Source organism: Pseudopipra pipra, chromosome W (genome assembly GCF_036250125.1).
Source record: "Pseudopipra pipra isolate bDixPip1 chromosome W, bDixPip1.hap1, whole genome shotgun sequence".
Classification (NCBI taxonomy): domain Eukaryota; kingdom Metazoa; phylum Chordata; class Aves; order Passeriformes; family Pipridae; genus Pseudopipra; species Pseudopipra pipra.
In genome coordinates, this window is record NC_087580.1 from 34,944,234 (window position 1) to 34,969,530 (window position 25,297).

General features: G+C 52.0%; 1 protein-coding gene and 1 long non-coding RNA gene across 2 annotated transcripts in view; one reads left to right on the plus strand and one right to left on the minus strand.

The window, feature by feature from the left end:
* Positions 1-25,297, plus strand: part of LOC135405703 (uncharacterized) — a 553,771-nt gene that overhangs the window by 104,255 nt on the left and 424,219 nt on the right. The window lies entirely within an intron of this gene.
* Positions 19,026-23,245, minus strand: LOC135404619 (zinc finger protein 239-like). Its single transcript, XM_064639351.1, has 2 exons — positions 23,078-23,245; positions 19,026-19,697 (listed from the first exon to the last, which is right to left on the minus strand). The coding sequence occupies exons 1-2, from the start codon at positions 23,243-23,245 to the stop codon at positions 19,026-19,028; spliced, it is 840 nt and encodes a 279-aa protein (XP_064495421.1).

Here is a 25,297-nt window from a genome sequence, read left to right on the forward strand (position 1 = left end):
GTGTGTGCAGCCTGCAAGGCCAGAGCAGCAGCAGGGCCAGGGCAGGACAGCCTGCAGGAGAGATGGCCAAGGGCTCTGGCAGGGCTGCAAGGCCCAAAGGCACCCAGGCCTTTGTCCCCTTGCCTCTGGCAGCTGCCTCTGCCACTCAGGCCACCACAAGCAACTTGCCTGGCAGGTTCTGCACTTGGTTTCTGCCTCGCCCCTCCCTCAGGAGCCTGGCAGGGGCTGCCCAGTTTTGGCCTTTGTTGTTCCTCCCCCTCCCATCCCAGTGCCCCCCAAACAGCCCTGAGCCAGCCGGGAGGGACAGGATCTGCTGGGCCAGGGCCTGGGGCTCAGGCCTTGGCCTTTGTGCTCCACAAAACCAAGGCAGGCTTTGCTCAGCATTGCAGGGGCCTGCCCAGAGCCTTTGTCTGCCTGCACTCCTGGCCTCCAAGGAGCTGCTCCAAGGAGTCCCTGGGGAGGCTTTGGCAGTGCCTGCCCTCAGTGGGGCCCAGCAATGCTTCAAGGCACTTGGACTTTGGCTTCTGCCTTCTTCAGCAGCTGCTTCAATCTTCTCTCAGCATCTCAGGATCATGGGCTGGGCTGCAAACACACCGTGGGGCTCATTAAAATGCAGAAATCCCTCAGGATCTCTTTGTCTTCCTTTAATTGTCTTCAAGGCAATTTCAAAACAAGTCTTCAAAGTTTGTACTTTTTTTGTTTTAATTCAATTATGGATATTTTTTAGTTCAGAGAAGAGGTGATAGAGGTGTTCTCCAAGTGATCTTGATGCTGAGTGTCTCCTCAGGAGATCCACACTGACCCTGGATGATCAACCTTGCTCCTCACCCCCCAACCTCACCAGTTCTGACATGGCCCATCTTGGACTGACAGCTGATGCAACTCCAAACACACCGTGGGACTCATTAAAACATTGAAAAACAAATTATTTTTCTTTCTTCAGTTGTCTTCAAGTCTTCAAGACGTAAACAACTAATTAGAGTTGTTTTGTAGTTTATCTAAGGAGGAAGATTTTAAAGTGGAAGTCACCAAAAATATATTTTTTGATGAAAGGGAATGATTTACACAGAGCCTTGGGATGCAAGAGGGTCAGGACGCAAAGGATTTGGATCCAAAGACAAGTTGGCAAAAGAGATTAGTAGTATTTAATCATTGACCAATTGAACAATTATCAAGTGGTTCAATAGAATTTGCTACAATTTTAACAGTGACTGAATTAGAGATTCACCATCACAACATTCCCACCACAGTCAATTCACACCCACACTCAGGCAGAGATGTGTGGACACATCAAGAGCTGGGGGTGGAAATTCTCCTTGTTTTCAGGGAAACACTCCCCCAAATCCCTTTGTGTTTGCCAACAGACAAGGGTCACAGCTGGAGGAGTGTTTGTGGAGGGGGATCAGAATTGTCTTGGGCATCACCAAGGGTCTTTGGAATGTTGCAAACTGGAGGGTTCCCAAGCTGGGAGAGGCTGCCAGAGGTGTCCCACTGAGAGGGAGGTGCTGGGGAGCTGCCAGGGCCTCCCTCAGCCCCACTGGGTGTGGGCTCACAAGGTGACTGGCTTTAGTGATCTGCTGAATTTCCATCCTGGTGTCAGGAATGACTGGAGTTCCCAAACTATTTGGGAATTGTATCCAAACTGTTCCATTTGGGTTCTGATTCAGGCAGGGAATGTTCCAAGGCTTTCATGGGATGACTTATGGGGGTGGGACTACCTGACCTATAAAGGTCCCACCTTACTCAAACTACTTAGGATTCTATAGTTCTTTCTTATCGTACAGAGCCAAGGCTGACAAGGATCACACAAGTGTCAGACCCAGCTGAGCATCCCCTTTGATGGCCCATCTGGCAGCTCTGCTACAAAGCTGCTGCAAAGAACCTCCAGACCTAAAGGATCTTTTGTACTGGGTTGAGCTGTGGCTCTCAGGGCTGGGGGTTGGCTTTTGGCTGCCAGGTGCCCACCAGGGCTCTCTCTCACTCCTCCTACTTCTCCACTCCCCTTGGTGCCTGCAGGGTTGTTTCTTCCCCATTTCTCTCACTCCTCTCTGGGTCCCAGCACCCTGGATTTTATCCTTTCTCCAAAGGGTTATCACAGAGGTGCCTCTGGAATTGCTTTTTGGCTCAGCTTTTGGCACTGGCTGGTCCATTTTGGAGCCACCTGAAACTGGCTCTCTCTGACACAGAGTCAACTCTTAATCTCCTCTTTTCCTAAGGGAAACCTACAGCCCCCTCCCTGCTACCAAACCTGATCCACAGGGTCATTGAAGTGCCCAGGAATAGAGGAGGTCATTGATCCCATTATTCTTCAGGCTGGTTAAGCAAGACTTTGTCCTCTTCCTGTCCCTGACTGCAGGTTCTTTCTGTCAGAGCAGAGCTGTGCTGGACCTCAGCTGTGCTTTGCTCCAGAGCCTGCTGGGGTGGGGGCAGATGGCAATGGCAGAGGGACTGAGGTGCCCCAAGGAGAGCAAACCCTGCTGTTCCCAGGGCCAGGGCGACACAGGGCTGGGCTGGGCAGCCTGGCAGGACAGGGTTTTGCTGCCTGGGTGTCTCTGCCACCGTGGAGGGCCTGGAGGCTTCAGGTGACTCTGATCTGCAGGAAGGACAAGGTGCTGATGGAAATGTCCTTGGCTTTGGACATCCTGTGATCCAGGAACACTGTAAAAATCACTGGTCTGTTCCTTGGCTACAGCATCAAAGGGATGGCTAAGGGTTATCAAGCGTTGGAACAGAATGTCCAGGGAAGTGGTTGAGTCACCACAGAATCATAGAATTGTTAATGTTGGAAAAGACCTCTGAGATCATGAAGTGCAACCATGATCTGGCATCTTCACAACTAAACCATGTCCCCAAGTGTCACAGCTCAATGTGTTTTGAACACTTCCAGGGATGGTGACTGTGAGACCCCAGGTTTGAGCTACGAGCTCAGCAGAGGGGTTTTATTTTGAAAATATAAAATGCACCAAAATTTTCCACCCTCCAAATATTTGAGAAGGGCCTTCAGTTCTTTTAATACCTTGAGAGAGACCACAAGGAAGAAGACACTGCATACGTTTTCTCAGGAGGTCAAATAAGACACTTTTATTGGCAAACTTTAGAAAATAAGGGAGCTTGGCAAAAGGTTATAGGGCAACATTCAACCAGAATAGAGCATTCCCCAAAGCATTGACTGATCACAGGCCAACCCCTCCAAGTCATCTAGATGGTTTATTGACAATGTGTCCCGAGGGGCAGGACCTCCAATGCCATAGAAACCCCTCCCCCTGGATTAGGAAACATTTGGAATTCAGGAGGTGTTCCAGTGGAGCATGAAAATGAACAGCAATTTTCCCAAAGCCCAGACCCCAGCAGAACAAAGCCAGGCCCCCTCAGTGGCAGAGCAAAGGTCCCCCATCCCTGTGTCCCTGTGGCCGCTGAGGCGGCAGCGCAGGCCCGAGGCGGTGCCGGGTCCCGGTGCAGCCGGGGCAGAGCGGCGGCTGCGCGAGCGGCAACCCCGGCGGTGAGTGCGGCAGCCCCGTGGGAGCGGCGGCTCCGGGCACAGACGCCGGCGGCAGCCGCTGTGGCTCCTGGAACCGAGTGGCCATTGGGACACTGCAGGGCCTCCTGGAATCCAGGGGCCGGTGGGACACGGGGGAGCCTCTTGGAGCCAAGGGAACCCCGGGATGTTTTGGAACATCGTGGAATCAATGGGCCATTGTGACACTGCAGCACCTCATGGAACCAAAGGAACCCTCAGAGTTTTTGCAACCTCATGGAATCAAGGGGCCTTTTCTGGCAGGATGCTCTGCTCTGACAATACCTAAAAACTGGTCAGAGAATGCAAACAATGCAAGCTCTCTGTGATGAGTTACTGCTGGTGTCAAGGTGCTGTTTTTAATATTAAATTCTGCTAAACCCAAAATGCTTCATGAAACTTCAAACACACATCCTGCTTTCTGAAGCAGGAATTGACAGATAAGCTGCTCCCTGGCCTGCAAATATGTCTGGCAGTCAAACCCTTGATAACTATAAAAGCCCCGTCCAACTGTCATGGGGCAGATTCTTCCACAGACTTCCTTGAAGTGTGTGGAGCTTCTGCCATGAAGCAGGGACAGCTCTTCATGGTCACTGCCCAGGGGTTAAGTGAAAGAGAGAGAACTACCCCCTGTCATTGTGGGGTGAGTTACCCCAATCTCTACTTCAGGATTGTTTCTTTTTGCTGGCTTTGATCCAATTGCTTTATAGAATGACTTTGATAGACTGCACTGTCCTATCTTACACTATACTGCTAGGAGGTTTTTGCTTTTATACTGTGCAGTAAATAATTCTCTTTAAGGTCTTTTGTCTGTTCATTTGTCTGATCAATTGTCTGTTCATTTGTCATAATAAATCATTCATTTTATAGAAATATTTCTGATTTACCATCACTAAAACCTCCAGGACAAAGTGATTACATCACACCTCTAAAATTCCTTCAGTCTAAATCAAAATATGAGTCTGAGATTGGATCCAGCCACCCCCAGGCTCCTCTCTGAGAAGGAATTTAGAAAGCAAGGGGGTCCTTTCTGCCCCTCGTAGCTCAACGAGACGGCTTCTGCCATCAACTTTGTCTAAGCCTTCCCCCCCCCCAGCCCCAAGCCGTGACACAGGGGCATGTCTTGTCCATGCAGTGCAAACATGGACTCCTGAGCTGGTCATTCGATGTCCCTCCTTGGAGGGAAGAACAAGCCCAATGGCCTGGGGTGAGAGGCCAGTGCTGGGAGCGGTGCTGGCTGTGCCAGGGCACTGCTGGGTGCCCCCACCCTGAGCACTCCCACCCTTGTGCTGGTCACTGCTGTTTTCCTCTGCAAGGCATTGCTTTGGGCACATCCTGGAGAGCAAAGTGGAAAGCAGATTGAAGCTTTGAGGCCCTGGCCTGAGGAGATGCCCCTGCAGGATGGCAGTGCTGCTGCAGAGGTCAGCTCTGTGCCAGCAGTGCCCGTGGCTGTCCCTGCCTGCAGTCCCTGGACAGTCCTGCAGCAGGACTGGGACCGACTGCCAGAGCACTGAGGCCTCCAACAACACAGGGCTCTGAAGGACAGCGTGGAAGGGAAGGGAGAGGAGGCCATGGAGGAGAAGAGCTGCTGCTCCCTGGCAGTGCTGCTCTGCTGGGACTCTTTTCTGGCCCAGTTCTGCACAGAGGCACCGACCCTGCAGCTGCAGAGAAGTCAGAGAGGAAAGATGTCAGGCAAAGAAGCCAATGCAGAGTTCTTTATTTGGTTGAAGCAGACAGTGAGTACATTTCCCAGTTTTTACAGCCTGTGGGCCAGGCTAGAAAGGCAAACACTGAATTGAAAATGGTGGTTATATATAAACAGATATATATATATCCTTATAGATATATTTATTGACATAAAGATTTTTTGATGTGAACAAATTCTCACAAAAATAACACTCCTATCAGGAGCAAAAAATAGAGAAGGTATGCTGGGCCTTTAATGAAGTCCATAACAGGATTGGCCTTTAATGAGGAAGATAACATGCAGCAGAACGAAAGTTTATTTCTTCTGAAAAACACCCAGTTTTCAGTTTCCTTAAGGCATCCTTGATCTCCTGATTCCTCAGGCTGTAGATGAGGGGGTTCAGAGCTGGGGGCACCACTGAGTACAGAACTGACAGGGTCAGATCCAGAGACGGTAAGGAGAAAAAGAGGGGCTTCAAGTAGACAAAGAATGAGGTGCTGATAAACAGGGAGACCACGGTAAGGTGAGGGAGGCACGTGGAAAAGGTTTTGTGCCGTCCCTGCTGAGAGGGGATCCTCAGCACAGCCTTGAAGATCTGCACATAGGAGAACACAATGAAAACAAAACAACCGAACATTAAACAGGCACTAACCACAGTGAGCCCAATTTCCCTGCGGTAGCCTGAGTGTGAGCAGGAGAGCTTGTGGATGTGTGGGATTTCACAGAAGAACTGGCCCAGGGCATTGCCCTGGCACAGGGGCAGGGAAAATGTATTGGCTGTGTGCAGCAGAGCACTGAGAAACCCAGTGGCCCAGGCAGCTGCTGCCATGTGGGCACAAGCTCTGCTGCCCAGGAGGGTCCCGTAGTGCAGGGGTTTGCAGATGGCAACGTAGCGGTCGTAGCACATGATGATGAGGAGGCAAAACTCTGCTCCAATGAAGAAGACAAGCAGAAAGGCCTGTGCAGCACATCCCATGTAAGAGATGGTTGTGGTGTCCCAGAGAAAATTGTGCATGGCTTTGGGGACAGTGGTGCAGATGCAGCCCAGGTCTGTGAGGGAGAGGTTGAGCAGGAAGAAGCCCATGGGGGTGTGCAGGTGGTGGTCACAGGCTATGGCACTGAGGATGAGGCCATTGGCCAGGAGGGCAGCCAGGGAGATGGCCAGGAAGAGCCAGAAGTGCAGGAGCTGCAGCTCCCTCCTGTCTGCGAATGCCAGGAGGAGGAACTGGGTGAGGGAGCTGCTGTTGGACATTTCTTGCTCTATAAGACAGGGTCTGTTCAGAAAAGGAAAGCACAGGAAACAATTAAGACAGCCCCCTCTCAGCAAAGCCATCTCAGTTTTCAGGGAAATCTCCTCCAAGTCAAGGCATTTCTTTTCTCTGGTTTGTGCTCTCTGAGGGTGCTGTGAGGAGCAGGAGCTCTGCCCATGTGCTGCCAAGGACTCAGCTTTGCTCTGCTGCAGTGCAGACATGGAGCTGGTTTGGGACAGCTCTCATGATCACAGGGGATGTCACATGGAACCCAGCTTTGATGGAAAAGTTCAATTCCTGTACTGTTGTCTTGGAGCAATTTGTACTGCAGAAGAGAGGCACAGAGTATCCTTAAAATAATTTTGACTCGGTTTTTTGTTTACAATCATAACACCTGGGGATGTTTTTTTAGGGGCAAATTTTTCTGGTGACAAATCTGAAGAGTCTTGAGACAGGACAGGCAGAAGGGCTGTGCTCTGCATGGCTTATTGCAGGGCCAAGAGAGCTGCAGTGCCTCTCAGTCTGTTTCCCTTCTGCCCTGAAGTTTCTGTTGTGCTGCCTTGAGGATGACTTCACACACAGATTATTCTTTAAAAACCTCACCAAGATCTGTGCTGAGAGCAGGGCAGCGCTACTTGAAAGGGTAGCTCTGTGAAGTGTCCCCTGTGCCAGCCCAGAGGTGCAGCTGTGCTGGACAGAGCAGGACAGGAGCCCTCCCGCAGAGAAGCCAAGGGCTGGGACAGGAGAGTGCCCACCCCCAAGGGAAGGCTCAGCACTGCCCAGGATCCTGTACTCATCTCTGATCCTGCCTGAAATATTCACCTCTGAGAGTAAAAGAGCTGGAATTTCAGTGCAGCCTCCTGAACTGAGAGAACAATGTCTATGCTACAATGCCCAAGCAGGAAACACACCTCAGGACTAACTCCTTTCCTGTAGCCCCTGTCTTTTCTGAGCTTTGCAAAAAATTCTCCATTCAATATGCTGCAGTGATCCGGAGCTTTGAGCAGGTCTGACCCTGCAACAGCAAGACATGGAAAAGAACCTCCCTCCCCTGCCAGGTTTGCTCCTTACCCACAGCCCTTCTGCCCCAGCCCTGGCAGCAGCTCCCCAGGCCGGGCTGAGAGCTGCCCCTGGCAGGCAGCAGAGTCCCTGCCCAGCAGAGTGCCCTGGGCTGCAGGACCCTGCTCTGCCCCACAGCCCTGGGCACCCCTGCCTGCACTCCCAGCTTCACAGCTCTTCCAAAGGGCCTCCAAACAGCCCCCTGCTCACCCATCCCATCAGCTGGGGCTGGGCCAGCTTTAGGAGATGCCTCCAGGAGCTGCCCCTGCACTGCCCTGCAGCCACAGACTCACCATGTGCACCCTGCCAAGATTCCTCCTGCAGGGAGCTCTCAGCCCTCCTGCCAGTGCTGAGCCCCTTGAAGCTCTGTCTGTGCCCTGCTGGTGTCCCTGAGCTGCCCTGGCAGTGCCCTCAGCCCTGCTGGGCTGTGCAGAGGAGCTGCTCACCAGCAGAGCTGTCTCTTTGAAGCTCTTTTTGCTTGCCAGGAGCTCCCTGTGTGCCAGGAGCCGGGCCCAGCTCAGCAGCACAGCAACAGCCCCAGGCATTTCATGACCCTCAGGGAGATTGGTGTTGTTTACATGAGACTCAGTCCCTGAGAGGAAGTTCAAACAACTTCTCAAGAAGTCAAAATGAGATTGAAACACTGAAGTTTCTTGTAGTGCTAATGAGTCTCACTGAGGGACACAACTGAGAATGTCTCCCTGGGTTCCAGTTAGAGCAGAAAAGTGCAGACAGTGATGACAAGGATGGACAAGCAAGGGAAAGGTGGCTCTGATGCTGAATAAACAGTGACTTGTTTCCTTAATCCAACAGGCCAAGGCCTGACCCCCGGCCCCTGGGAAGGCAGATCCTGTCCCTGCCTCATTCCTCAGGGCTCTTCCTGGGGCACTGGGATGTGAGATGTGCAATGCCAAGGGCAGGACCATGGGGTGGCACCTGCCAGGCTGCTGAGCAGGGACAAGGAGCCCATGAGGCCCCAGGGCTGCAAGGGCCACTCCCCTCCTCCTGGCATCAGGGGCACAGACAGCAGCCATGGCCAAAGGCCTGCAGAAGGTGGCTGTGTCAGGGCCTTTCAGCTTCTCCCCTTCCCTGTCTCCTCTCCAGCCCAGGCTGTCCTACAGTGTCCATGCCTGCCCCTTTCCCTGCAGGCTGTCGTCATCCCCCCGGCTGCCCCACCTGGCTGGCACCTTCCTGCACTGACATCTCTGCGTCCTCCCTGGCTCTTCCTGCACACACAAAGCCTGGGGCTCATCCAGACTCCTCCTGGGTGACGTGTTCCAGCACAGTGTTTTCCATGGAGTGAAATTCCTTTTTCCTCATGTCCACTCAGGACCTCCCCAGCTGCACTTGGCATTAATTTTTTCTTTCTCATGCTCTTTTCTTCTCTAAATCCTCCCTTCAAGCCCTCTGAGGGCTGTCCTGTACTGTCCTCAGTCTCCACACCATTGAGGCCACAGCTCCTTAGCCCCTCTCTAGTGCTCATGTGCTTGAGACCTTTAAAGCCCATCTTGGGAGATCTCTGGGCACTCACAGATGTTTTTGCAGATGAAAATGTCATGCTCATAGTCTAAGGAAATCTCAGTGATACTTTTTACCAAGGCCTGTAGTGGCAGAACATGGGGCAGTGGCTTTGAACTGAAAGAGAAGAGTTTTATACTGGATAACAGGAGGAAAGATTTAACAATAAGGGCAGCAAGAACTGGAAGAGGTTTTCAGAGAAGTAGATGTCCAATCCCTGCATTTGTCCAAGGTCACGGTGTGTGAGTAACCTCAATGAGTAAAAGATGTCACTGCCCACGTCCAGGGATTTGGACCAGATGACCTTTTAGCTCCCTTCCAACCCAAACCATTCTGTGATTCTTTGAGTCCCAAACTCCTTCTCCAAAGAATTTCCATTTCTAGGACATGAATTGCCAAGTCTTGGAGAAACCATTCTAAGCCCAAAAGGTAACAAATTAATTCCAAGGAAGTTCCAAGGTATCTGTATGAAACTTTGAGCAAGTGGGTCAATGGCAGAACCTCTGAGGGTGACCTTGCAGCTGAGGAGGGGGGATTCGGCCTTGGGCTCTGAGACTCATGATGGGCAGCCAGAAAAGGGATTTGGGGAGTGGGCAAGACTTGTCATGGGATGTCTAGGAAAGAACCAAAGCAAGGGTAGGATCACAGTGGTTTCTGGAGGAACAAGCATGAGAAAACAGAGAGAAAAGAGGCTGAAGAAGCTGGTCATGTTAAACAGGAGGCTGGTCAAGACACATCCTTGGCTGTGCCCTGCAAGTGATCCCCACACCCTGTCCCATTTTCTTAAGAACTCCATTGCCAAGAAGTTTCTCTGTCCAGGGACCTCTCTGCTCCTGACACAGATTGTGGCCCAAGTTGCAGCCACTGCAGCAGGAGCCACAACTAGTCAGGTCTGGTGTTCTTTGGGGGGCCAGACTCTGCCCAGACTGGGGGGTGTGTGTTGGAAGCACAAAAGAGTGAAGCAAATGCCAAGCTAAAGAAACAATGTAGCCTGACTTTGTCCCTAAGTGGGGGATGAGACTTGGACACAACATGTGCAGGGACAGATGGAGGGGTTTGTCCCCCTGGCCCTGCCCAGAAGGGACACCTTTCAGGAAGGGTTGTGGCCTTGGCTGTGCTGAGGGTTGACCCGGGCAATGCAGCTTGGGATGGCAGTGGCACTGTCAGGGCTCTGCAGAGCTCCTGGCAGTTCCTGCATTTGTCCCCAGCAATGCCAGAGACCTGCAGGGGTTGCAGTCAATCACTTGTGCTCTTTGGGACCCCGACTGGCTCTGCTGAATGGGAGCAGGCCTGGAGTTCCCAGACTGTTCCTGCATCCAGGGTCGGGCCTGCAGTGACGTTTGTGCAGCATTAAATTGGGGCAGTGGCAGGATGGCCATGGATCCATTCCTGCACAAACACAATGGTGCTCCATCCCAGGCAGGGATAGAATGGGCCCACAAATGTTGGAAGGATAAGAAGCAGGGAGCTTGGGCCCTGTGGAATCCCATGGATCCAAAGGAACCCTGGGACATGGCAGAATCTCATGGAATAAAGGGGACATTGTGACCCTGCAGCACCTGATTGAACCAAAGGGAGTCTGGGATGTGGAAGGACCTGATGGAAACAAAGGAACCTCCTGGGAACAAAGGGACCCCGGGACACTGCCAAAACTCCGGGAGACAAGGGAACCCCAGGACACTGTGGAATCTCATGGAATCCAGGGGCCATTGGAATACACTGGGGCCTCCTGGAACCAAAGGGAACATGGGACACTGCGGAACCTCATGGAATCAAAAGGACCTTGGGACTTTGCGGAATGTGAGGGAATCAAGGGGCCAGTGTGACATCCCAGAACCTTTGGAACCAAAGGGAACCAATGGGACATTGTGGAATCTCATGGAATCAAGGGTCCATTGTGACCTTGTGGAACCTCACAGAATCAAGGGGCCATTCTGATTCTGCAAGGCCTTCTGGAGTCAAAGGGACCATTGTGACACTGGGAAACCTCATGGAATCAAGGGTCCACTGTGACAGTGGGGGAAATGATGAAATCAGTGGGCCATTGCAACACTGTGGGGCTTTATGGAGCCCAAGAACACTGAGAAACAGTGCAACCTCATGGAATCAAGGAGCCATTGTGGTACTGCGGAGCCTCAAGGAATAAGGGATCCAATCTTTGCCTCAGATTTTTTCAAACAAATTAAATTTAAGGAATTACAGGAGTGTGATTGAACCACTTTTGTCCCACAGGTTTTAATGATTGGCAAAATGAGAATATTTATATGAAATGAATCATTTATTGTTACAAGTGATCAGACAAAAGATCTTAATCAGAATAATTTACTACACAATAGAAAAGCTAAAACTACTAGTAGTGCAGTACAGGATAGGATAGTGCATTATATTGAAGCAATTTTTGAAACAATTATATTAAAACTAGACAAAAGAAATAATTATTATGTAGAGATCTGATGTAACTCACCCAGACCAACAGTAATGGGGAGATTTCTTTTGCTCAGCCTTGAGGAGTGTCCTTGGAGGGCGTCCCCACCCAAGGCAGGAATCTCCACACATCTACCCCAAGAAGGGCTGTGTTAGAAGAACCTACCTGGATGAAAGGGGACTGGACTTCTATAGGATGAAGGGATTGACTGTTCCTCACAAATGGACAGGCCAGTTAGCAGCTTCTCTGTCCCATCCAACTTCCAAAAGCAGGATGTGTGTTTGGAGTTGGGTGAACCAGGCTGGTTTGAGCATCATCCAACACCAAAACCATTCCCATGGTGCCACCAGTAACTCTCAGATCTCACAGACAGCTTGCATGAGAGCTGGCACTGTTGGCATTGTCTGATGGGATTTTAGGCCTTATCAGGGTAGGCCCTCCTGCCACCCGGGTCGAGAGGTTGGCTGTGAAAGTCCATCCTGGAGATGCACAGGGAGCCAAGAGTTGGGCTCCTGAGTGACATCCAACACTGGACAGGGGGATGGGACTGACCAGATGAAAGTGTCTCAGGTAGATCTGACCACTCCTTGGGCCTGGTCATCCACACAGATGTTTCCCCAGTGAACAGATACTACAGAGGATGTTTGATAACTTTTCTGTAGCCCCAGAATATTGGAATAAATGGAGATTTAACTCTGCACAACACAGAAATTCATTCATTTTCTCTTTTCCTCCCTCTGTGGATCAAGGGAACTTGTGACTTCAGTGTGTGATTCACTGTGTGCAAAGGGCAAATATGGACAGAATCCAGGGCAGGGAGTGTTGGGGGGATCTTGGGATCTGTGCTTGGCACAGAAGGTGTTTGCCATTGGTCTAAGACTATCTACTGTGCAAAGTGGACTTCAGTGGAGGCCATGTGGACTTAATATATAGCATGGGAAGGATTTCTGTTTTTTATTGAGCTGTGCCTTCCTCTGTTTTTGTTTGCTGGCCATAAATGAACATCCCTCTGTGTCTTGGGCAGCTCTTTCTCCAAGCCAAGCAGGTGGGAGTTGGTGCCAAGGAGCTGAAACCTGCAGGTCCAGCCTTGAGTGGAGGAAGCTCAGAATTGCCCAAGGCTGCTTTGAGTGCCAGGGGTTTGATGAGGGAATGGTGGGGTGGGGATAGGGATAAAGTCTGATGGATTGTCAGACATAAAAGGGTCTTGATTTTCTTATCTATTCAGGCTGAACTGGGACATGCCTGGGATCAATATCAAATGGAGATGGCTGATATCAATGTATAAACAGGAAAAATGTAAACAGGCCACAAAAAAGGAAGTATTTTCTCATTTCTTCTTTAATACAATATATTTATTTTGAATGCACTTCTGAGATTCTGAGATCTAATTAACCACAAAAGAAATGAAGACTTACAAGTAAATTATCTCCAAGGGGCTTGTCTGCTTAAGATGCCAACACTGAAAATAGAGTGTGGAGGAATGAGCAGACAAGGAGACCATCCCTGGGGCTGGGGAAGCAGGAACTCAGAGTCACTGGTTAGAAGTGGAAAATGAACTGTGGGATGTTTCTGGGAGAGCCCATAAAGGGTGTGCTGGTTTCAGGGGGAGTACAGTTAAATTTCTTCCCTGCGGCTGGTGCAGGGCTGTGTTTTGGTTTGTGCTGAACACAGGGTTGATAATCACAGAATGACAGAATAGGATGAGTTGGAAGGGACCCACAAGGATCATCCAGTCCAACCCTTAGCCCTGCACAGGCCCATCCCCAGGAGTCACACCATAAGCCTGAGAGGATCATCCAAACACTCCTTGAGCTCTGTCAGCCTTGGTGCTGTGCCCACTGCCCTGGGGAGCCTGTTCAGTGCCCAACCACCCTCTGGGGGAACAACCCTTTTCTAAGATCCAACCTAAACCTCCCCTGACACAACTCCAGGCCATTCCCTCAGTCCTGTCACCGGTTTCCATAGAGCAGAGCTCAGGCCCTGCCCCTCCTCTGCCCCTCCCCAGGAAGTTGGAACTGCAGTGAGGTCTCCCCTCAGTCTCCTCTTCTCCAGCTGAACACACCAAGTGCCCTCAGTGTCCTCACACACCTTCCCCCCAAGGCCCTTCCCCATCTTCCTTGCCCTCCTTTGGACACTCTCTAATGGCTCAATCTCTCCCTTCCATTGTGTCCCCCCAAACTGCCCCAATGGTGCAGGTGAGGCCGCCCCAGGGCAGAGCAGAGCGGGACAATCCCCTCCCTGGCCCGGCCGGCCATGCTGGGCCTGATGCCCCCAGGACAGGCTTGGCCCTCCTGGCTGCCAGGGCACTGCTGACTCAGGGCCAACTGGCCACCCACCAGCACCCCCAGGGCCCTTTCCCAGCACTGCTTTCCAGCCTCTCCTTCCCAGTCTGTCCGTCCATGCGGGGTTGCCCCATTCCAGGGCAGAATCCGGCACTTCCCCCTGTGGAAGTTCTCAGGGCTCCTAAAGAGCCGGGAGGTCACAGGATGTCAAAGAGCCACACGGAGCTAAAGGGAACATTGTGACACTTTGAAACCTCATGGAATCAAGGGGTCATTTTGACATGTGGGGCCTCATGGAATCAGAGGAACCCTCTGGAATATCATGGAATCAAGGGGCACCTGTGGCACTGCAGGGTCTCACGCTCCAGAAGGAACCCTGGGACACTGTAGGATCTCATGGAACCAAGGTGCCATTGGGACACAGCATGGGTGCATGGAATCAGGGCTCCATAGTAAAAGTCCACGGCCTCATGGAAAAAATGAATCCTGGGACACTGTGGAACCTCATGGAAACAAGGGGCCATTGTGACACTACAGGGCCTCATGGAGACAAAGGAACCCTGGGACTTTTTGGAACCTCATGGAGTCAAGGGTCAGTTGTGACACTGCAGAGCCTCATGGAACTAAAGGAATTGTGGAGAACATCCCAGTAAGAAGGGAACACTGGGACATGCAACTCCCCATGGAACCAAAGGAGCTCCAAGACATTCTGGAATTCATGGAACCAAGGGGTCATTGTGAAAGTCCAGGGCCTCATAGAAACAAAGGAAAACTGGGATACTGTGGATACTCGTGGAACCAAGGGAGCATTTGACACGTGGGCCCTCATGAAACCACGGGAACCCAGAAACATTTTGGAACCTCAGGGAACCAAGGGGCCATTGTTACACTGTGGAACCTCAGAGAATCAAGGGCCCAGTCTGACAGTGCAGGGCCTCATGGAGCCAAAGGAATCCGGGGACACTGTGGAACCTCATGGAATGAAGGGGCCAATGTGACACTGCAGAACCTCATGGAACAGTGGGAACAATGAGACACTGCAGAACCTTGTGGAAACAAGGGGCCTTTGTGACACTGAGCAACCACATGGAATCAAGTGGTCCTTGGGACACTGCAGGGCCTCATGGAACAAAAATGCCCTTGGAGACTGTGGACCCTCACGGTGTCAAGGGTCCATTGTGACATGTCAGGGCCACATGGAACTGAAGGAAACCTGGAACACAGCAGAACCTCATGGAATCAAAGGGCCACTGTGACCTGTGGGGCCTCATGGAACAAAAGGAATCCTGGGCAACTGCAGAAACACATGGAAGCAAGTGGCCACTGGGACATGCGGGGCCTCATGGAATCAGGGGAGCCCTGAGACACTGCGGAACCTCACAGAATCAAGAGGCCATTGTGACACTGCAGGGCCTCTTTGAACCAAAGGGGCCTTGTGCTGGGCTGTCACAGGCCAGGGCAGGGGCAGCTGCAGAGCCCCTGGCCCAGCCATGAGTGACAGGCTGAGCCATCAGCTCCTGCTGAGAGAAGGGACCTCACAGGCCCTTCCCCAGCCACCTTCCTGCTCTTGGCCTCTCCCTCTGAGATACTGTTGTTGATACTTAAATTTGTCATTTTGGCAATATCAGCTGAAGACCAAGAAACTTTGTTTTCCTCACAACAACCAACTCCCATATTAGTCTATTAGATTTTTCATGCTGATTTTGCCAGTTCCAAGTTAATGTCTGTTTTCTAATGTTGCAGCAAATCAAAAGATGATTTAGATATGCCAGCAGGTTTTCTTCTACCAAGAGCTTCTTCAATCCCATTGGATTTTTGGGATTCATAAAAGTGTAATTTAAACAGCTGTTTTGATTGGCAACAACAGGAAATTTTAGGATTTTTTCCAAAAAACACCTGCTGAATGCAGTTTGATCCTTTTCTAGTAGTTTGTAATTGCACTGTCTGATAATTTGACTGCAAGCCAGCAGGTTAACTGAAAAGCAGAGTTTCAGGTTTATTTTAGGTATGTGATGACTTTGGCAACCAGTGATGAGTTGTGCCAACATGGTCCCAGCTGCCCTCAGAATGCTCCCAGTCACCCCCAGTATGACCCCAGCCACCTTCACTGTGGGCCCAGTTGCTCCCAATATGATCCCAGTTGTGCCCAGCATGGTCACAGTTGCTCCCACTTCCTCCCGGTGTGATCCCAGTTGCTCCTAGTTGTCCCCAGCAAGGTCCCAGTAGCTCCCAGTTCCTCCCAGTGTAATCCCAATTGCTCCCAGTTGCCTGTAGCACAGACCCAGTTGCTCCCATTATGATCCTGGTCTGATCCCAGTATGATCCCTGTATGATTGCAGTTGCCCCCAGTTTGTCCCAGTTGCCTCCAGCATAGATTCAGTCAATCCAAGTATGATCCCAGTCTTCCCCCAGTATGGTCCCAGTCAATCCAAGTTGCCCCACTGTAGATCCAGTCACTCCCAGTTGCTCTCAGTTGCCCCCAGCATGGTCCAAGTCGCTCCCCATGTGGTCCCAGTCACCCCCAGTATGGTTGCAGACACTCCCAGTATATCCCAGTTGCCCTCAGCATGCTCATAGTCACACCCAGTTACTTCTACTTGCCCCAGGATGGTTCCGGTTTCCATCAAGATGATCCCAGTCAATCCCAGTTTATGCCAGTTGCCTCCAGCATGCACCCTGTCACTCCCAGTTACTCCCAGTTGTTTCCAGTAGGATCCCAGTTGCTCCAAGGATGTTCCCAGTTGGCTTCCAGCCTGGCCCCACTGGCTCCCAGTTCCCCCCTGCGTAGTTCCAGTCACTCCCAGTTTGATCCTGGTCCTTTACAGTCACTCCCACTATAATTCCAGTATGGTGCTGGTCACTCCCACTATGATCCCAGTCACTCCCAGTCACTCCTAATAGGATCCCAGTTGCCCCCAAGGTGGTCCCAGTTGCTCCCAGCCACCCCCAGGATGGTTCCTTTCACTCTCAGGGACTCCCAGTCTGAGTCCAGTATGGCCCCAGTCACTCCCAGTCACTCCCTGGAGGATGCCATTTGCCCCCTGCATGGTCCCAGTTGCTCCCAGTATGATCCCAGTATGAGTCCAGTCATCCCCAGTAGGATCCCAGTAACTTCCAGAGACTTCCAGTACTAATCCAGTTTGATCCCGCTCATCCCCAGTATGGCTGCAGTCCCTCTCACACACTCTCAGTAGTATTGTAGTCACTCCCAGTAAGACCCCAACAGGACCCCACTAGGGGCCCAGCTGTTCCCAGTAGGATCCCAGTTGCCCCCAGCAGGGTTCCAGACACTCCCAGTATGATCCCTGTCACTCCCAGCCACTCCTTGTATATCCCAGTTGCCTCCAGCATGCTCCCATGCTCCCCAGTGACCCCCCAGTCACTCCCAGTACGCTCCCAGTCATTCTCAGTATGATCCCAGTCACTCCTGGTCTCTCCTACTATATCCCAGTTGCCCCCAGTGTGGTCCCACTCACTCCCAGTTGCTCCCAGTAGCTTCCAGTATGATCCCAGTTGCTCACAGCCACTCCCAGTCACCCCCAGTGGGGTCCTAGTGCCTCCCAGTATGATCCCAGTCAATTCCAGTGTGATCCCACTTGCTCCAAGTATATCCCAGTTGCACCAACATGGTCCCAACTGCCCTCAGAATGCTCCCAGTCACTCCCAGTATGACCTCAGCCACCCTCACTGTGGGCCCAGTTGCTCCCAATATGATCCCAGTTGTGCCCAGCATGGTCCCAGTTGCTCCCACTTCCTCCCAGTGGGATCCTAGTAGCTCCCAGTTGCCCCTAGCATAGAACCAGTTGCTCCCAGTATGATCCTAGTCTGATCCAGTATGATCCCAGTACAATCACAGTTGCCACCAGTATGATACCAGTGACTTCCAGACACTTCCAGTAGGAAGCCAGTTTGATCCCACTCATCTCCAGTATGGCTGCAGTCCCTCTCACACACTCCCAGTATTATTGCAGTCACTCCCAGTATGATCCCAGTATGACTCCAATAGGAGCCCAGCTGCTCCCAGTATGATCCCAGTTGCCCCCAGCGTGGTATCAGTTGCTCCCAGTCATCCCTACTGTGGTTCCAGTCACTCCCAGTATATCCCAGATGCCTCCACCATGCTGTCAGGTGCTCCCAGTATGATTCCTGTGGCCCCTGTCACCCCCTTTTCTCTCCCCACAGAGCTCCTGAGCCGGCGGCGGCCGCAGCCCCTCCCCGGGGCTTCGGGCCCAGCCTGGACCCCCCTTGTCCCTGTGAGGATTTTGGGGGGGTTGTGTGTCCCCCTCCCCTCCCCTGCTGTCACTCTGCCTCTGCCCGGTTGCTCCCAGTGATCCCAGTAAAGCTTCCCAGTTCTCCCCAGTCCTGGTTACTGGGGGGCAATGGGGAGAGGATTTGGGGGACCCCACCTGACCTCTTTTTTTGGGGTGGTGGGACCCCAAACTGAGTTGGATGAAGCTGGGGATTGAGGGGATGAAGTGGAAGATGTGAGAGGAGGGGAAAAATGGGGCTTGGGACCCCCAGAGTAATCCGGGGGGGGTGGGGATTGAGGAGACTATGGAAAAGTGGAAGGAACAGGGAGAAGGGTGGAAAAGGCGGGTCTGGTGGGGCAGATGGTCCCATGGGGGTCTTTCGGCACAGGGGGGTTGGCAAAGGGTGGTGGCCCCCCTGAGCTCCCAACTTCCTGTGGGGTGCTGGGGGCTGATGGATCCAATCTCAGCCTTGGATTATGACAACAGTTTGTTTAGAGGAATTACAGAGGTGTGACTGAACCACTTTTGTTCCCCAGGTTTTAACGATGGCAAATCAGATCTATTGATAGAAAGGAATTTATTTAGGGTTCCAAATGATCAGACAAAAGATCTTCATCAGAATTATTTACTGCACAAGACAAACACTAAAACTACCAGGAGTACAGGATAAGACAGGACAGTGCTCTACACTAAAGCAATTGTTGAAGCAATTCTACTAAAGCTGGCAAAAATGCAATAATTCTTAATTAGAGATGGATGGAACTCCCCCAGACCAACGCTCGTGGGGAGATCTCTGCTCTCAGCCTCCAGCAGTGACCTTGGGGGGGTCCCCAGCCAAGGCAGGAATCTCCACACACCCCTCCAAGAAGGGTTCTATTGGAAGAAGCTGCCCCTGGGAAAGGGGACTGGTCCTTTGTGGTCGAAAGGGATGGACTGACAGTCACTGGACTCCAGGGGTTGCCTCAACATCAGGGGCTTCATTCAGGGTGGAAGCAGCGGCCGAAGCTCTTCCCGCAGTCGGGGCACTGGTAGGGCTTCTCTTACTGGTGGGTACGTCTGTGTTTGGTCAAGGTAGAGCTGTGGGGGAAGCTCTTCCCACACTCCCCACACTTGTAGGGCCTTTCCCCGGTGTGGATGCGCCGGTGGGTGCTGAGGTGGTAGTTGTGCTTGAAGCCCTTCCCGCAGTCAGTGCAGCGGAAGGGCCTCTCATCCGTGTGTGTCCGCTCATGCCTGTAGAGATGTGAGCTGGTCTTAAACCTCTTCCCACATTTCAAGCACTTGTAGGGCTGTTCCCTAGTGTGGATGAGCTGATGGGTGCGGAGGCTGGAGCTGTCCCTGAAGCTCTTTCCACATTGCCCACACGTGTAGGGCCGTTCCCCAGTGTGGATGGCCTGGTGTCGGATCAGGTTGGAGCTGTTCTTGAAGCTCTTCCCACAATCATTACACACGTAGGGCCGTTCCCCAGTGTGGACCTGCTGGTGTTTGATCAGGTGGAAGCTCTGGTTGAAGCTCTTCCCACATTCCCCACATGCGTAGGGACGTGCCCCAGTGTGGATGTGCTGGTGTCGGATCAGGTGGGAGTTGTTCTTGAAGCTCTTCCCACATTCCAAGCACCTGAAGGGCTTCTCTGTGCTGGGAGGCTGCTCAGGGACCACCAGGTCAGAGCTCCCCCTTAAGCTCTGGCTGCCTTCCCGGCACAGGCTGGCTCTTTCCTCCTCAGAGCACCCTGGGCTGGCTTTGGAGCCCCTCCTGCGGGGGGATCTCCGGCCCTTTTCCTCCCCGCTGCCTTCCTGCGCCGGGGAGCCCTTCAAAACGGCCTCTCCCACCAGGGTCTCACGGGGGGATTTGTCCTCCGGGCTCTCCATCCTCAGCTCGGGGCCTGGGGCAGGAAGCAACAAGGACAGGCAGGGGATTTGCCTCCGGCCCACAGGGAAGGCCAAGGACATCCCCCCAACTCCGGCCCCGGCAGGACGGCGGCGCCAGCGGGGTTGTCCTGCAGCCGGGGCCATGCTCGGCTGACAGAGCCAGCACAACACCCGCCCAAAGGGACACTGACTTCCTCCTCACCTGCCTGGGGGGCCCAAGGCATCTTCCTCTTCCTCGCAGCCTCCTCCTCCATCCGCCCAAGCCTTGGGAAGGACAAATCCTGATGGGGGGGAAAACAAGGGCTGAGCGCGTTGGCTTGGGGGTTCCTCCTGCCCAAGTCCATCTCTAGAACTCACCGGGCATCCTGTGTCCATAAAAACCTCCAAAACACCAAGATTCAACCCAGAAAAACTGAAGCCACCAACAAGATTCAGGCAAAACCCCCTCAGAAATAGCAAGAAAACCCTCACCACCCCAAACTGCAAAAAGTTGAGATTCAGCTAAAAAATACTCCAAAATATGAAGGTTCAGCCCAAAAAAAGGTGATGGGGACTGATTTTAACCCTCCAGCAGGAAAGTCGTTTGATTTCAAGCTCGTCTTCAAAGGCGCGGCGTGGGATTGGAGCCTGGGCTCTAATTAACCTCTCCTGTGCTGCCAAACAGCAGGAGCTGTATGGCCAAGGGACAAACTGTGATCCCTGTCAGTGTCGATGGCCCCTGTCAGTGTCCTTCAGGGAAATCGGGAGGAGGAAATGAAGAAACCGGTTTGGAACTAAACTGATGTTAAAGTGGGAAAAACCTCCTTCCATGGAAATAAAACTTAGACAGTTTTTCCTGGGCTGAACGAGCTCATTCAGGGATGAAGGACTGGGACTTCGGTGGACACTTGTGCTGGTTTCTTTGGACACTTGTGTTCCTTCAGAGAGCCCCTGGAAACACTCTGCTGTTCACTCCCAGCACCACCAGTGCCTGGGTCCTGTCTGCAGCAGCAGATTGCAGTGGGATGGGAGAAATGCTTTTCTGAGCCCTTGGGCTGGACACAGGCACAGCCTGACCCTGAACCCAAGGGAAACAAAGACAAATTCCATGGCTTTAGCTGGAGTAAGGTTGGGGGGGTTTCCTGAGGGCAGCACTAACCAGACTGTTTTGTGTGTGTGTGTGAGACAGGCAGAACCACAAATGCCTTGTTATTGCTTATTATTTGTAATATCTTATAGATATATCATACAACACCTAAGAATGGATTCTGTAGAATATGTACCATATATATGATACAGAATATATCTGATTATTGCTTTATCTGTCTGTCCAGGCAGATATTGTGTATGAAGAGTATATTGAGTATTTGAGGGATATGTTCCTCTCACTACCCTGTGAGTAGTGAAATGTGAGCAGGAGCTGCAGATGCTCAAGGGGCAGCAGGACCAAGTCAGGGGCCTGGGGGGGCCTGGGGGGCTTTGGGGTGCGGGAGGGTCCTGGGGGAGCTGGGGAGGGGCTTTGGGGATTGGGGGGGCAGACCACCGCAGACCAGCACAGACCAGTACCTCCTCACTGCTCCCCAGATCTCTCCTGGAGCTGGGCCACATTGTCCTAGGACACCTGAGCCCCCCCCAGTGCCCTCCCAGTACAGCCCAGTGCCCCCAGTACAGCCCACTGTGTTCCTGTCCCAGGGTGTGGGTGATCCCTCTTTAGGAGGGTTGGAAGGGATTTGGGAGGGGGAGCTGGGGGAGATTTGAAGGGATCTGGAGGAGTTGGATGAAGATTTGGGGGGTTTGGGGGTTTTTGGGTGCATTTGGGGAAGTTAAAACAGGTTTTGGGGGCATTGGGGCATCAAAGGGATCTGTGGAGGGAGGGGATTAAAGGGAAAATGGAGGTTGGTGACACTTTGGGGGGGTTAAAGGGGCCTGGGGGCGAGAGAAGGGGCTGCACCAACAGCAAGTGAGTCCTGAGAACCTGGTGTCCCCAAGACCCTCTTGCTGTCCCCAGTTCCCCTCTTGACACCTTGAGACCCCCCTTGTGTCTCCAATGCCCCCAGGGCCTCTCCATGGCTCCAGTTCCCCCCTTGACACCCCCAATTCCACTGTCCCCAAACCCCTCTCCACTGTTCCCAAACCCCATCCCTGATGTCCCCAATCCTCCATCTCACCCCAGGAGCCCCCCCTGGACCCTCTGACCACAAAAATGCCTTTCCCCCCCTGCTCACAGAAAGGCCAAGGGCATCTGGGGACATGCTGGGGACAGTTGGGGGGCTTTGGGGGGCACTGGGGGATTACTGGGGGATACTCGGACACACTGAGGGGAACCAGAGGGCACTGGGAGGGACTGGGAGGTTACTGAGAGACACTGGGAGGGCACTGGGAGGGACTGGAGGTGAACTGGGGCACACTGGGGGGCACTGGCAGAGAACTGGGGAGTTACTGGGGGATTATCAGGACACACCAGGGAACACTGGGAGGTTACCAAGCCATAGTGGGGGTTAATGGATGCTCACTGGGATACATTGGGAGGTCACTGGGGGGTTACTTGGCCATACTGAGGGTCAGTGGGAGGTGATTGGGATATACTGGGGGCATTGGGATTCCCTTACCCGCATGTAGTATATCTCCCTCCTCCGAATTTAGGGGCATCCATAGGACCCCTCCCCTGGGGGCTGGGGGACCCCCCGAACCCCACTGCTGGGCTTTAGGGGACTCCCCAAGATCCCCTCAAACCTCCTGAAATCCCCCCCTCGACCCATCGAAACCTCCTCAAGGTCCCCTCAGAGACCTCATCCCTCCCCAGCACCCCCTAAACCCTCTCAGTGACCCGCAAAACCCACCTGGGATCCCCCAAGCCCATTCAGGGACCCTCCAATCGCCCTCAGGGACCCTCAAAACCGTCTGCGACCCCTTAAACCCCCTAGAGACCCCAAAACTGCAGAAAAGGTCTCTGCGAAGCCCCCCCGGACCCCTAAACCTACTCAGAGACCCCCAAAGCCCACCTGGGACACCCCAAATCTCCTCAAAAAAAAAAAAAACAGAACCCTAAGAGACCCCCAAACCTCTTCAGGGACCTTCAACCTCCCCCCTGAGTTCCTTCAGGGACCCCTCAAAATGTCCCCGGGAACCCCCGAACCACCCCCGCCAAACCCTCCCGAGCCCTCCAGCCTTTCCACCCACACCCGCGCTCCCCGCAGCCCCCGGGGGGATCCCCAGACCCCGCTCTCGCCGCCCCCCCGCCAACTCACCCAGCGAAGTGCAGCGGCCGCAGGCGAGTCCTCCTCACTCCCGACCACGAGGCCAAAATGGCGCTCGCTCCGCGCGCCCTCCGCCTTTACAGACCCGCCCCGCAGCCAATCAGCGCGCGGCCACCGCCCCTGCCCGCCCTTCGCCACGCCCCCACCTGCGCGGTGCATTGTGGGAGTTGTATTCCCTGCGGTGGGGGAGGACCGGACTTGTTGGGGTTTAGTTTTTCTGTCTTCTTTTATTTTCTCTTTTTTATTTCTTTCTTTTCTTTCTTTTTTCTTTCTTCTTTCCTTTTTCTCTTTTTTTTTTTTACTCGTTCTTCTTTTCTCCTTTGTTCTTTTTTTTTCAAATTTTTTCCTGTTTTTTCTTACTTGTTTTCTCTTTTTTCTCCTTTTTCTTTTTTTCCTTCCTTTTCTTTGTTTTTATTTTTCTTTTTCTTTTTTTCCCTTTTTCCTTGTTTTTTATACATTATTTTCTATCAGTTGTATATTCAATCAGTTGTACTTTCAAGGAAAATGTAAACACATATCAAAACAATCTCCACGTACATATCTTACAACAACAGATAATCTGCCATTGTTCCAGGTTTGTGAGGATTCCCAAGATCACAAACACTGAGACACCAAGGGTGGAAGTGAGGCAACTTTATCCTGTCCCTTGCCACAGCCTTCAATCCACACCCAGCCCTGGATTTCTGCAAAGCCGCTGGGCAGGAGCAGGAGATGGAGCTGGTGCTCGGCGGGAGGGGCAGCAACAACAAACCTGTGTCTTTGGCACAGGGGAAGGAATTTAGTGCTTGAGGGGTTACATTCCACAGGCTCCCCTGGGGATCAGCTTATGCTTGGACAGTGAGAACAGCAAGAACATTCCTCATAAAAATGCCAGAGGGAAGGGAGCGGAGGGGGAGCAGGGGCAGGAAAAGGAAGCAGAGCGATGGAAGATGGGCTGGGGCGGTCGGGGCTGGGGGAAGGCAGGCTGGACAATGCCTTGTTTGGTCCAGCAGCTGGACCAGCTCCAGGGCAGATGTCGGGGGAGCCTCTGCCACAGGGACATGGACAAACAGACGCTACAAAAGCTCTCAGAGGGGTTGGGGGCTCTGGGCGGGGCTGCGCTCTCGCCTCAAGCCAGGATATCCCAGGGCAGTGGAACAGCAATTCCTGTCAGCTCCCAGCAAAGATTATTGGGGTTTGCACTGGGGAAATATTGACGCTCCAGCTTCTTCTTCTCTTTTTAGAACTTTGAGCTTGCAGTCAGGTAGAAGGGCTGGTGGGGGAGTGGGAAGAGACCCATTTTGAGGGACACATCTCATCCCTCAGTTAGATGGAGCTAAACCTCTGATCTTGCTTAGGAAGAGCTGCTGATGCTCAGTTGTCTTCTTTCCCTTCTGCTTTAGTGGGATATTACATTTCCCTGCAGTATTGGTGATAGAATGGTTTGTCAGCTGGAATGGTTTGGTTCTTACAGAAAGCATAAATGCATTTTAAGGAAGGTATTTTTAAATAGGGGAGGCCTCAAAAAAAAAAAAAAAAACAAACAAAATCCCAAAGGTAATATAAGTGCAGAATCAAGTGAACTTTGGGGTTTCCTTTTTAATTCCTGGGTAGAAAAGCCATCCCAGTCAGGGACAGCAATTTCTTGCATTGCTGAAAAAAAAAACATCAACAAACAAAACCAGAAATCTGAATTTGTTCTCCTTCAGATTTGGTTTTGATCATAAGAATCCTTCTAGTGAAAAGGGCTAATTTACTCTTTCTAGAGGAATGTTTTAAGTGTGATTATCACAATATCACAGCTGCTGACAAGGTCTAAAATAGGACATTGACCTTGAACGTGTTCCTGTGTTTAGGATGTGGTACTTAACATTCAAGAAACAATAGAACTGCAGCTCATTTATTAAGGTATCATCTCAAAATGTTAACTCTTGCTCTGTACAGACATGCCACGAGGATTGTAGAAAGCTTGCAGTATCCCAGGAAGTACATGTGGTATTTTATCAGTCTAAATATGCATAAGATTTTCAAGATTTCTGCTGGCAATACTCCATAACTAAAGTAAGTTTTCCCTTTGCTACTGCACTAGTTTATGATTTAGTTGTTACTGACATTCCACCAATCATATTATTAGCTTCACCAAAGGAAAGGGAAATAATCCTGTATTAATTAAAGAGAGCAACTGAATTCCCTCACTCATCTTATCCTTGGCTGTCTGAGACAGGAATGCAC

Bases quoted from the DNA above. Each gene is read 5' to 3' on its own strand.
- LOC135404619 (XM_064639351.1), bottom strand. From the start codon at position 23,245: ATGCACCGCGCAGGTGGGGGCGTGGCGAAGGGCGGGCAGGGGCGGTGG. The intron at 19,698-23,077 runs GTGAGTTGGCGG...TGCTCTGAGGAG, and splicing joins CGGCCGCTGCACTTCGCTGG to GAAAGAGCCAGCCTGTGCCG.